This window comes from Triturus cristatus, chromosome 6 (genome assembly GCF_964204655.1).
Source record: "Triturus cristatus chromosome 6, aTriCri1.1, whole genome shotgun sequence".
Classification (NCBI taxonomy): domain Eukaryota; kingdom Metazoa; phylum Chordata; class Amphibia; order Caudata; family Salamandridae; genus Triturus; species Triturus cristatus.
The window spans coordinates 826,998,969-827,011,982 of NC_140589.1; the positions used below are offsets into that span (position 1 = coordinate 826,998,969).

The window sequence follows — 13,014 nt, forward strand, 5'->3', positions numbered from 1 at the left end:
ACCCTGTAGCCTGTGAAGCTGGGAAGGAGTGTAAGAAATGATTTGGGCAGGGTATTGTGCCCCTGGCCCCGGTCGGCCGCGGGCGGGCGCAGACGGGCTTAACTTAGGCGCAACTTCGGCGCGCCTTCGTCGCGCCCGCTGCGCCCGCCCGCTGCGCCGTCGGTGAGGGGAAGTGATTATATAGGGACACATGTGGGGGGAGTTTTGAGTGGGGCGTGGCAGGGGGTGGAGGAGCCAGAGTAGTGCACGCCCAGCCCAGACCCGCCCAAGGTGTACTGGCCGCCCGTCCCACTCCCCACGCGAGGCAAGGAGGGGGCGATCAGCGGAGGCGGTCTGGCTGTCTGGGTCGTGAAAGCAGGCGAAGGGGCAGCCAGGAAGTTGCTGGCGCTGGTTCCTGAGCGCTGAGCGAAATGCGCAGGTAGGCACAAGTCAATTAAAACAAGACGTCAGGGAAGTAAAAGAAACACCGTTGCTCCCGGCGAAGCCTCGGGAGATCTGCAATCACTACAGGTAGCCCACTGTCAGCCTTTTGAGCCGTTAGCCAGGGGGGGAGGAGCCAGAGTAGTGCACGCCCAGCCCAGACCCGCCCAAGGTGTACTGGCCGCCCGTCCCACTCCCCACGCGAGGCAAGGAGGGGGCGATCAGCGGAGGCGGTCTGGCTGTCTGGGTCGTGAAAGCAGGCGAAGGGGCAGCCAGGAAGTTGCTGGCGCTGGTTCCTGAGCGCTGAGCGAAATGCGCAGGTAGGCACAAGTCAATTAAAACAAGACGTCAGGGAAGTAAAAGAAACACCGTTGCTCCCGGCGAAGCCTCGGGAGACCTTCCAGGTACGAGGCATGGTTGAGGGATGTCTGTGAGTGGGCGACTGCTGGGGAGGTGCGAATGCGACATGTGTGAAGGGATGAAAAACTTGAGGATGATTTGCTGCCCTGAGCATCTATGCTATCTGAGATAAGGGAGCCGCATGAGGCGCCCTGATTGGAGGGAGCGACTGACGAGTTGACACCCCTTACCCAGAGTGTGTGAATACGAGGAATCCTAGAGGTGATGGAGGGCTGCAACATCTGAGCATAACGAAAATATCTTGCCTCATTATTTACTGTGCTGCCCTAACACGAAAGCAGGTTGGGGTGGGGGAGTTTAAAAACTGTTTTATATCGGCATGGGTATTATTTAGCTGATGCACATGGTCTTCCCTCCTGTATGGCTCACTCATGGTTGAAGTCAAATGTGTACTTTTTTGAATATCGTTGTGTGCTCCAGTTATATTTCTGGGGAATGTGTGTAACTCTTAGTCCCTCCTTTTGCTCTTACCTGGACACATCGGAAAATTTCGAACTAGTATTGTAATTTGGATTAACTATATAAGCAGGGTTGGGGGAGGGAGGGACGAGGGAAACTAGTTCATGGACACCTTCATGGTCCAAATTGATTGTGTGATATCCCCGTATGCCAATAAAGTTTTTTTTTTTTTTAAAGAATGGGTGGAGTTTAGGAGTAGTTGGAGAGTTTTAGCTTACGAGATGGGTAGAGTTAGCAGTATAGAGGGCTTTAAGGGTTATGGGATGGGTGGAGTTTTGGTGTGGTGAGAAGTTTTTAGGGTTAAGGGATGGGTGGAGTTTACGGTTAGGAAGGGCTTTTAGGGTTCAGGGATAGGTGGAGGTTAATGTTCAGGGATAGGTGGTAAATGCAAAAAGAACTGTTGATGGACAGAATGCAGAACAATGTCATACATTCACCCCAGTACAGAGATCTGGGCCTAAATCCATCGTTTTTTTGCTCACCATGCCATTCCAGTTTGGACCTAGCCATATGCAGGGATAGGTGGTATTTATGCATGGGAAGGCATTTTTAAGGGGCAACAATGGATGTATGTTAGCTATGGTGAGGGTTCAGCTAATTAAAAGCATCTAAAGTAGTTGTTTGCAATGTAAAATATATAAATCTGAAATAATGTCCCCTGACATAAAGGATTGGAATAAATACCTTCGCCAAACATTTTTCTGAAAATAAGACATGCAACCATTCCATTTACACATCAAAAAAATAGTATGCAGAAGCAAATTTCGAAGTAAAAGACAAATTGGTTTCTATGAATGGTAAATGCCATTTATCCTGAAAATTTCCATTTAAATCGTTTAGACTAAATGGTTTCTCAGTAATGGTATTCCATGAAATCGTTTTCTCTTAAATCACATACACCTAATAAATGGCGCCTGCGTATTGCATCAGAATAATGTTTTGCCTCACGACTTTCAAAGATTACCAGCCTCCACTGGTGTCTGAAAATTGTAGGTGGAAATCTACAATGCACATTATTCCCTCCTTTTTAATATCAAGACTTTGGAACTTATTAAAGCGTTTTCACTCTATTGAATTCTATTGCCGACTTTCTTGATTGTTATTTAGCAGCGCATACTTTATTCATTATTGATGAACTATGTAAGGGATGTCAACAGTTATCACAGCTTGCACATTATGAATGTGTGGTATTTTTAGGGTCTTGGGGGTGTGTAATCATTTATTTGCTTTCTAATTCAGGTCAAAATTATATGGATCCGACTTTGCTTTCCTCTACTCTGAGTTGCATGCATTTTAAATACTTTTTTGCAGACAAGTAATGTTTTTCCTTGTTATGGGGATTTTGTAGTGCAATTTTTTGTGCAACCTCGTGCTCCATTTGGGGAATTTTGCTAGTTCCTTGAGGCTGCTGTGAGCATCACATGTCACTACAAAGCAGCAAATGAATGCATGTGAATAATTCCCTCGTTTTACTCATGGTGGTAAATGTCAGAGAGCTTTCTTGAGTGGGGTTGCCTTTCGCCTGCAGGCAAACATGACACCTATGGTATTCTTGATAGACTCAGGCCCCACAGCCTCACGGAGTTATTTTCAAAGAGGCAATTGTAACCAACCAGGTTCTGTGCTGTTCCATAAGCAAAGCATTGCTTTCACACCAGTGGTGCAACATCATCGATGTACATCCTGTTTGTCAACGATTCTTCCTCTTGGTAATGATGGTTTAATATAAAGATCACAGAGCCTGTCTGGGAAGAAGCGCCATCTCCTTTCACCAGGAATTGTTTATTTATTTTATTTAATGCGTTTTATCATATAGCGCAAACTTTACCCGAAGCTAGCAGAGCACTTTACAATAGGACCAGTTATATTACATAAGGACTTCAGAGCACATGAGTTACATAAAACCCGAAAAACTCTAAATTCACGTAAGAATGGTAGTAAGTGCAAAAGTCTACTACAGATACTAGAGGTTAGAGTTACAAATATACAAGTTGCACATTCACTCGAGGTTACATTTTAAGAAAAGTTGAAGGATTAGGGTTGGACAAATATATAGTACATATTGATACAGCATGATCTTCTCCCCGTTGGGGGTTCTTGCTTTCAGAACCCCAGTATTACTTATATAATTGTTTGCGGATTGTGAGCAACACACACTAAAGTGGTTGAAAAACACGTCACCTAACATTTTCCCTGCAGTGAAATCTCTTGTTCTCTTTCCTGTAGCCATCCATGTTGTTGCTCATCTGGTCAACGTGGAGAGATATCACATGAGCCAATCAAAAGAGGCAGGAGCGCTGCAGAACATGCTTTCCTGCATTGGACAGAATTCGAATGAGACCTACCTCAACCCTATAAGAAGCTACAACACAGTGAGTTTTAGTGTGTTTTCATTCTTTTACATCCAATTAACCGGGTAATTACACTGAAATATGTTTCATAAACTAAGTGAATTATCTAGTCTTCCTAGACTCTCATTCACATATTTCCACCTTTCAAAATATGATGTTAGGGTGAGATTTAATGTTACATTTTAGGCTAGTACTTCAACTTTTGATTTTCGATTTTGTGCTGCAACCACTAGTGTTTGTTCCCAGGGTCAGCTGTTAACAGCCTAAGGCTGCACAGCGCGGAATCTGGAACCATGAGAACTGGGTGTAGTTCGCAAAGGAGCGCTACGTGTAGCTACGCAAAGTGAACTTTGCACTACGCGAGCTACGCGTAGCACTTCGCGAACTGCGTAGTACCCTGTTCGCACTGGGCAAGATGCGGACAAGCATCCGGCACTGTGCAATCATTGAAAACGGCATCTTGCACAGTGCGAGCTGTAGTTTTCTGCCGCTCGAGTAGATTTTTACTCGAGCTGCAGCTTTCTCAACGCGGACTGGTAGTTTCTCATCGCGAGCGGTCGCGAGCATATGCGACCACTAGCACTGAGAAACCTGACCTCCCCGCGTTGAGAATCTCGCCAGGAGGTTTATTTTCCACGCTCGCAATCGGCAACTTGATGTTGCTGATCGCGAACGAGGAAAAAGTCTTGCCGGGATGTCATTTTGCTTGCTCGCGGTCGCCAACTTGACGTTGAGGGCCGCGAGCAAGCAAAAAATTACCGCTACGCGTGTTTGCACTGTGCTACGTGCAATTCACGTAGTGTGAAGTAGCGCAAACTTCGCAAACTACGCGAGCGTAGAGTAGTGCTTTGCCCAGGCTTAGTGCTGTGCAAAATGCCAGGGCGCATGAGTGCAGTAGCCTCTGTTGCCAGGGGTACTGAGCCATAGTCCATGTCATGCATCTCAAGCAGAGGTGTTTTAAGGTATGACCAAAGTGGACTCTGGCCCAGGGTACCAGCCTTTCAGGGGAGCCACTGATAGTTTGCTCTGTTCTGCAGAGTCCTGACCTGATGACCTTAAATAATTCTTAAACAGATGGTTTTAAACACCATTTTCGTTTAATTTATTTAAAATGTGGGTGATTTGTGAGAATCTATCACAGATATTTTGCAGAAAAAGTGTTTGTTTCATGCAACATCCATAAAAAGCTTTTTCAAATCACAATAGGGCCTCACATATGAGAAATGGAAGGGTGTCACGGAGATTATTTGTAGTAATATTAGGGAGCTGCTGTTGTGTTACAATATTGAAAACACACAACACTATCCCTAAATATTAGAGGCAAACACATTTAGAATTTGGACCAGTGTGTCTGTGCACTGTCAGTGACATGGCCAAAGAGGGCATAAAGAGCTGAAACTGGATCATAAATTCAAAGCTGCTCCGAACAGGGGGCCCCAAAATACGTTTGGCCCAGGGCCCCAAAAATCCTTAAGATATCCCAGATCTCGAGACTGCTGTATGTGGGTAAAGGCTTCAAAGGTGAACCACTGGAAGCCGACAAAGCATTTTTTAAATAGTAATAACTCAAAAACGACTCAATGGCCAACAAACCAATAAAAGGATCTATTCTGGGTACATCATAACAAGTTTAGTGTAATTCCATTCAGCCGTTTTCGCTGTAGCAGACAAAAAATATTCCTAATGCACTTCAGATGGGAAGAAATAGTTTTTTAGCGACATTATTTGTCCTTTTTGATCAATGTGCTCGGAATTTAAAATTAAGAACCTTAGCGAGGAAATTTAAGTGGCTTCCAGTTTTTATCCGCAATCCAAAATGTGAATTTCCTGAGGATTATTCTACTTAACCAAGATTGTAATGCACGTTATTCACTATTGGCCTACTTATGCTCATTGCTGCTTAGGCATAATAGGTTTCATTAGTGCCTGGGGTCACTAAGGTTTATTACCACCGACTGCCTTCGTGCTCATTCCTGAGGGAGAGATTCATCCTCATTAAAACTTGTTTCCGTACAAAAAACAATGACATTTACTAGCACAATTCTGAGATGTGATGGTTTAGTATAAAAAAAAGGTAAGAGTCAATACTGGCTGCAACACAAAAACTCAGACGATGGGAAAAACACGAGTTAAGTGTCCACACATGTAAATCCTAAATAATTATACATTTATACAATGTTAGTGGGGGATATGTGACCCAATTAAACATGTTATGTGGACAGGTGCACCAATAAAAGCATATTCATTACTACAGTGCAAACGTCATATTCCATGTTATTAGCGTAGTACAGTATAGCGAAATTGTGAAATCACTGCTTGCTGCCTCAGAGATTCTATTTTACATTAAGATTACAGAGGAAAACATTGGACACTTAAAAAAGGGGACCGCACGAAACCTGAAAACTACCGGCTCGTCGCCCTATTAGACATAGAAGCGAAGGCATATGCCGGAATTCTGTTGAAAGAACTAGAAACCTGGGCAAAGGATAGTAACATCCTCCCCTTCTTCCAATCCGGTTTCAGGCCCCAAAGTTCTACCATAGATAACATCTTAGCACTGGGACACCTGTCACTCCGTGCAACCCAGCCATCACAATTACCCCTGTTTTGCTGTTTTGTTGACTACAGTGCAGCCTTCGACCGAGTTGATCGCGGGAAGCTGTGGGAAAAACTGGACTCCTGGGGCGCTTCTCAAAAGCTGTTAATGGCAATAATCGCCCTTCATGAGGGGACCTGGGTTTGTATCAAAACCAGTCAATCGTCTGCAACAACTATGGTTCCAACTAATAACGGTCTTAAACAAGGATGCGTTCTTGCCCCTCTACTTTTTAATCTCTACACAGCCGACCTGGGCAAAGCCCTGGAGGGGGCAAATCTATTAACACCAATGCTGGGGAATGAGCAACTCCAAATTCTCCAATACGCTGACGACATAGTCATAATGGATCACACTAGGACAGGCCTACAGGAAGCCTTAGAAGCTCTGTATAGGTTTAACCAAAAGAACAATCTCTTGGTGAACCAAGAGAAGACCATGATAATCATCTTTGGGAAGTACCACCGCAAGAAGATAGCACAATGGCGCCTAGGTGACCTGCAAATCAGAACATGTAGAAGTTAAAACTATTTGGGTCTCAGGTTATCGGACGGGGCCAAACCCACAGCCCATCTGAAACATCTAAGGAGTAAGGGGGCCGGTATCATACACAGCTTGAGAAATCTCAATCGACGTCAACAGAGTCCGACTGCCGGACCCATCTTGAAAGTTTTAAAAGCAAAATTAGTCCCCTCTCTTAACTACGGCCACCTAGCCTTCCCTGGAGCCTTCACTAAGTTCCTCATAAACCACCAAATTTCTGCCTTTAAGAAGGTGCTAGAACTTCCACGACAGGCCAGGAAAGCAAGAGTAAGGCTGGAGCTGGGTCTCACCCGTCCGGACATCAGCTGCTTAGGGGATGTTCTAAAATACTATATTAGCACCCTGCGTGCTCCAGTAACCTCCCTGAAAATGCATATTAAAACAATCTTTGAAGAAGGAGGATCTCCACGGTAGGGTCAGATGGCAGTAGCCATAGAATCGCTAGAAATAGATGCTCAAAATGTGCACAATTTAAATATTCCAGTAACCGCATGGAAAAGAACAGTGAATACACAGGTTAAGAAAATATCCTACGAAAGAGATTTGGAAAGCTTACACCATCAACCCAATCTCTCAGCACTGGACACTTCCTATACAGTGGGCAAACCACAGCCTTACTTAGAGCAAGAACTGACAGTCCCGGCCCGGAAAAAAATCGCCTATATGAGACTTCTCGCACTGCCTATTGTGGATTTTAACCAAGCCTGGGCCCGGAAGGATAATTCAGTTGCATGTCGACTGTGTAGTTACCATTGTGAATCTTGGCTCCATCTGCTGTGCTGCTGCCCAAAGCTAGCTAGCGAGCGGCACCGACTGCTTCTTCCCATTTGCAGCTCTCACGGTCTTGTACGATGCAGAGAAGCCTCAGACCGGTGTTTCTCTGCTAAAACAGCTCAAACAGTTGCACGGTTAGGGAAATTTACAGAATCAATCCGGGCAGCATTGTCACAGAAAATGGAGTCACAAAAAAGAAACCAGCTGGCTATCAAGCAAGATAGACTGACAATACTCCCCACTAAGTTTTATGCACTTGCACTTTATTGTCAGTTTGGATAAACTGCTATTAATGTTTTAACTCTCTTATAGTTTGCAGCAAGTTGTGCGGGATTTTAATTCTTTTCCTCTTTTAGATTATTGTAATGATAGTATATTGTAACGATTTTAAGTAATTGAACAATAAAGCTTAACCCAACATTGGACAAATTGGGGCAGATTACGATGCCATAGGAAACGGTTCCTACGGCAGCGTAATCAGCTGTTTGGATTAATTTCCGACCGAACCCATTTGGATAGAGTCGATCGGAAATTAATCCAAACTGGATTTCCGAATGGCTTTCGATGGGCTCGAAGAGCCCGTCTGCCATTTGGAAAGCCTCCTGTAATCCTAAAGGCAGCTCTTTCCGCCTGAGGGATTACAATGTCAGATTCCGACAGCCTTTCTGTGCCGGCTTTTCTGACACAGAAAAGCTGTTGGGAGTCGACTTTGGGGGCCCCCAGCAGGGCCCACATGGGTGCAAGGCCTTTGGATGGCGGCCAGGGCCGTTTCTACCATTAGGCAAGACTAGGCGGCCGCCTAGGGCTGCAAAAGGGGGAACATTTTTTTAATTTGAAATCAAACAGCGAAGAAATTGAGCAAATTAGGAAAAAAAGGGAGGGGGCGGCATTTTTCAATTCCTGCCTATGGCGGCAAAACACCTAGAAACGGCCCTGATGGCGGCCAAGGGGGCACCGCACCCCATGGCAGGCACCTTGAGGTGCCTGCCACGGGGTGGACGGATGAACTGCACCTCTTCTCTTTACAGTGAGAGCATGCATTCCGGTCGGAATGCATGCTCCCATTGTAAAGAATAGGAGTGCGACCAAACAGTGTTCGGTCGCATCCTAATTGCTGGATTGGGACCGCTAACAGGGGTTGGTCGGTCCCAGTACCGAATCGATATCGGAAGGACTCTGGTTCGTCTGTCATCGAAATCGGGCCCAAAGTCACAATTATTTATTGAGATTTAATCAGATTGCCTGGATTTAACCCCTCATGTTCTTGTTGTTAACAGCATTGACACATGAAAAAATAGCCTGGAATAAACAATCTATGCTGGTCTGTTGAAAGTAATATTACTGTTTTTGAGAAAGAGGAGGGTCTGACCAGTTCCTCATCCCTAGTCGTCACAGGTGACCTCATCAGTTTATTCTGAGGTCCCCTGCAAACACTCAAGGTAATATGCCAGATAATCATGAGCAAAAATATCCTCTGACATAAATGCTGTCTCCTAAATTCCATTTGCAAAAATATTGCACTATTGGCTATCACTTTTCCATTATTAATCCAATGGTGTGATATGTTTGCAATTGGTACTTGAGGCATGATAATGTCTGGCGACTACGATATTCTGGTACTGCACTCTTTTTTTTCCTTTTTGTACTTGATACGGTTTATACGAAGAAAAACCATAAACATCGAGCAAACGCAGTTAAAGGAATCTCCATCTGATACATAAGACAACAATGCAGTTTGGCCATCAATGGCCCATTGTGCAGTGATGGTAAACAGGCACTATGGCAATGATCGAGGAGTCCAAAGTATCTGTGAGCATCGCTAGATACTATTAAAATGCAATATAGGTGGTAAAAATGATTTCAAATGCAAATAAAAACATCCACCACAGCCCCCTAAAATATAAGGATAGATGCACAAATCATCAAAACAAAATTTATATTATCACAGTGACAAATAAGTGTCCATAAAAGCTAATCACAGCTAGACCTAAGCCTTATGGCAACCCATAAAAAGCTAAGAACATGCAACACTGAGTGGCTTGAAAGCTTTTGTAAAAAGATAAAAGCAGGTCTAATCTGCATGCTCTCATACTCGTGCCCCTCCGAAAAATAATAGTGGCATCAGATTGTTATGCTGGTCAACTTCTTTTTATCACAGTATACTACAACTTTTATGTTTTTATGTTCAATCTTTCCACTTTAGGACACAATGAAGGAGGTGTTGAGCACCATAGCCGGTGCAACTGGCTTTGTCATCACCCTGGCCTTGATCCTGATAATGACCTCGTCCACAGAGCTGATCCGCAGGTCCTTCTATGAGGTGTTCTGGTACACGCATCATCTTGCCACCGCGTTCTTCATTGGCCTCATTGTCCACGGTGCTGGGTAGGTGGAAACCCACACACACATTTGTGATGCTCTTACCATTAAGATGAGTGGTGTCATCTGGTGCTTTCAGAATCTCTTCCTTGGCCTATGTCTGGGGGAGGGCAACAGACTTATTTTAAAATCACTTATTTTAAATTCAGAAAAGATCTAGGTTCTCCTGATTCGAGGAGGATCTTGAGATTCTGGTCTAATAGGCAGAGGACATGAGATCAGAACCAGAGGAGGCCTTATGACACTATCTGGACTTCATTCAGCTGAGAAATATCTAGCAAATTTTATTTAGAAACTTTTATAAAATTACCTTATTTTAAAACACATTGAGTGACTCAACACGTCTAGCCCTTCCTGCACTTGAAATGTAAACATTGTCATTGATAAGGTGTCAGTAGACTATATACGGCATGTATATTCAGAAAATATACAACATAAATAAAAATTTGTGCTAGTTCCCACTGTGGGACAAGATGTATTCAAGACACTTTCTCCATGATCTAGAGAGCTGTCCGCTGAGGTTGGATTTGAAAATGGGCCATTTTATGTAATAGAACTGTATTTAACGTAGGGACATTTATTTCTGTCATATGTTAAATTAATTTTCTCCACATTCAGTACATTAAATTTCATGTTATGTGAGATTAACTAAGTCCTTCTCGCCTTATGTTGGACGCCCCTGGTTTAATCATATACGTGTCAAGCCTACACACAGAAATCTTAAAAGTGCAATGAAACATTAAGAATTCTTCCCAGACCCATTTACATTCTGTTCCCTTAGGTAAACCTCGACTCCGATTAGGTGTATTAGGCATTTATGTGTTGTTCTTTTACTTACTCACAAACTCAAGGCATTGAAAGTATTGTAATCTAGCTTAGATGATAATTCAGGGCTTGATTTTTAGAGTTTAGAGTTTGTGCCTTCAGAAGAGCCACTGCCATGGCATCCTCTTTGTGGGCAGTGAAAGTTTGCTAAGTAGCAGCCATGTTTCATGCGACCGCTCATCAGACTTTTTTGTTTTTCAAAAACAAACTCCCAAAGCAGGAGTTTGTTTTAGAAAACAAAATACTAGTGATCCTGCCACCCTGGAAGTTATCGCCAAGGAGGAGGGGGCCATTTCAATTTTTTTCTGCTCTGGACTGCCAGGCCTTCTCTGATCAGTTAGGGTTTCCACCCACCGAGCCAGTTGCAGCATCGGCGTCAGAAACATGATGGACTGTTTGACTATTTAGAGTGGTTGGACCTTCAGTTCAGCAGATGGGATAATCTGCACTATTTGTGGTGGAGTACTTTGTCAGCCAGAATCTTTACTTTTCACTCTTCTCCAAAGTCCACTCCAGCACCATTACAGGTTCCTACATTTCTTGTTGGAATCGGACCTCAAGCAGTTCCCACTATATTCTACCCCCCTGGTCCATCCCGCTGTACACCAGTCTGTCTCACCCCACATTCTGCTCGTACCCATTGCGCTATTTCCTACAACGCCTGATTCTTAGTAGGTGATCGTTTAGTCATCCATCTTCATGCTGTAAATTCTTTCGCCGCAGCTAGACATAACTCTACTACCTTCTCTGCTTATTTAGTGTGTTTAGACCGGGCCACCAGACCCAGAAGGCATAACTGCATCGTTGGCAACAGTGGTAGCTCAATTAAGACCTTTTGCACTTGAATCACCTCACCCCAAATGGCTCCCACAGTTGGGCATGTCCACCACATATGTATATAGGTCCCAAGAATGGACCTGCATCTTGGGCACTCATCCTGTTTGGCTGGGCCCCACCGGTGCAGCTATTGTGGTGTGACATAATCTCAGTGTAGGAAAGTGCCTCTGCATAGTTAGCCCCCACTTTTTGCCTGATGTGATTTCGAACTGTAAGTGCATTGGGTCCCTACTAATCAGGTTCTCGGTGCCAGATCTCTTTCCCCAAAAACTGTACCACAATTGTCACAACTTCAGTTACCCCTATAAGTCCATAGTAAATGGTACCTCTGGTACCTATGGCATGGGTACTGAGGCGGGTCCTCTGGGGCTACAACACTGAAATTGCCACCCCAGCGCCCCCTCACTGAGGCTATGCCCTCTGGCACTGTAGACTGCGTGTCTTAGTGCAGGAAATTCAGAAGGGTCGACATGGCACACATCCTAGTGTGCCATGCCTCCCCTGACCTGCATAAGATATTGGTAAGCCACCCCTACTGCAGCTTCAGCCCAAATGGCAGGGTGCACTATATCCTATGTGTGGGCATATGGGGAAACATCCTTTACCACGCAACCATTACAACGCGGTATGGTTACATCGTGGTTTTTACAACGAAAGTCGTTACACCGACTTGCACTGGAGGGCGCTCTAGACTAAGGAATAGTGTGAATTACTATTCCAACACCTTCCCTACTGTACGTAGACTGGAGTTGGAATAGTAATTCACACTATTCCTAAATCCAGCGCCCTCCAACGCAAGTCGATGTAACGACTTGCGTTGTCAAAACCGCGATGTAACATACCGCGTTGTGATGGTACGCGTTGTACCATCATACATCCGGGCATATGTGATAGGCCCCTACAATATCCAGTCTATTCTGTGATGTTGTATTGGAAAAGGGGAAGCCATAAAGAGTAATTGGGCTGGATACTCGTCAACCTGAGTTTCCTAGCTCCATGATGGCTTCACTGTTTTATAAGGTGTTTGGTACCAAACATCTTTTCTTAATAAATCCTCACTGGTGCCAGTGATTGATGTATTAAATAAAGACACACACAAGGCCCTTTTAGAGGATCCCCTGAAATCCTACCAAGCCCTGGTGTGGTTCCTGACTGTTTTGTGTCCGTCTGTCACCACTAGACATGTTTCTGACCTCATGGGGTGAGAGCCCATGCTCTCTAGAGGACAGAGACAAAGCCTGCTTTGGGAGGATGTGTCACACACCTCCTGCAGGACAGGATGGCCTTCCATGGCGGGAAGCTTCAAAAGCCATGCCGCCTTTGAAATCCAACCCAGGAACCTCCAGATATTGGGGGAGGACAAAACCGCCCTTTCCTGCTCCACTTTTGGTGAGAGGAAAGACAGGAAAA

General features: G+C 44.5%; 1 protein-coding gene across 4 annotated transcripts in view; it reads left to right on the plus strand.

Moving 5' to 3' along the window:
• Positions 1-13,014, plus strand: part of NOX3 (NADPH oxidase 3) — a 777,582-nt gene that overhangs the window by 340,380 nt on the left and 424,188 nt on the right. For all 4 annotated transcript variants that reach the window (XM_085611433.1, XM_085611430.1, XM_085611432.1 and 1 more), the window contains 2 exons: positions 3,526-3,671; positions 9,767-9,948. In XM_085611433.1, the coding sequence (XP_085467559.1) occupies positions 3,526-3,671; positions 9,767-9,948 (328 nt within the window). The remainder of the gene's footprint in view (positions 1-3,525; positions 3,672-9,766; positions 9,949-13,014) is intronic.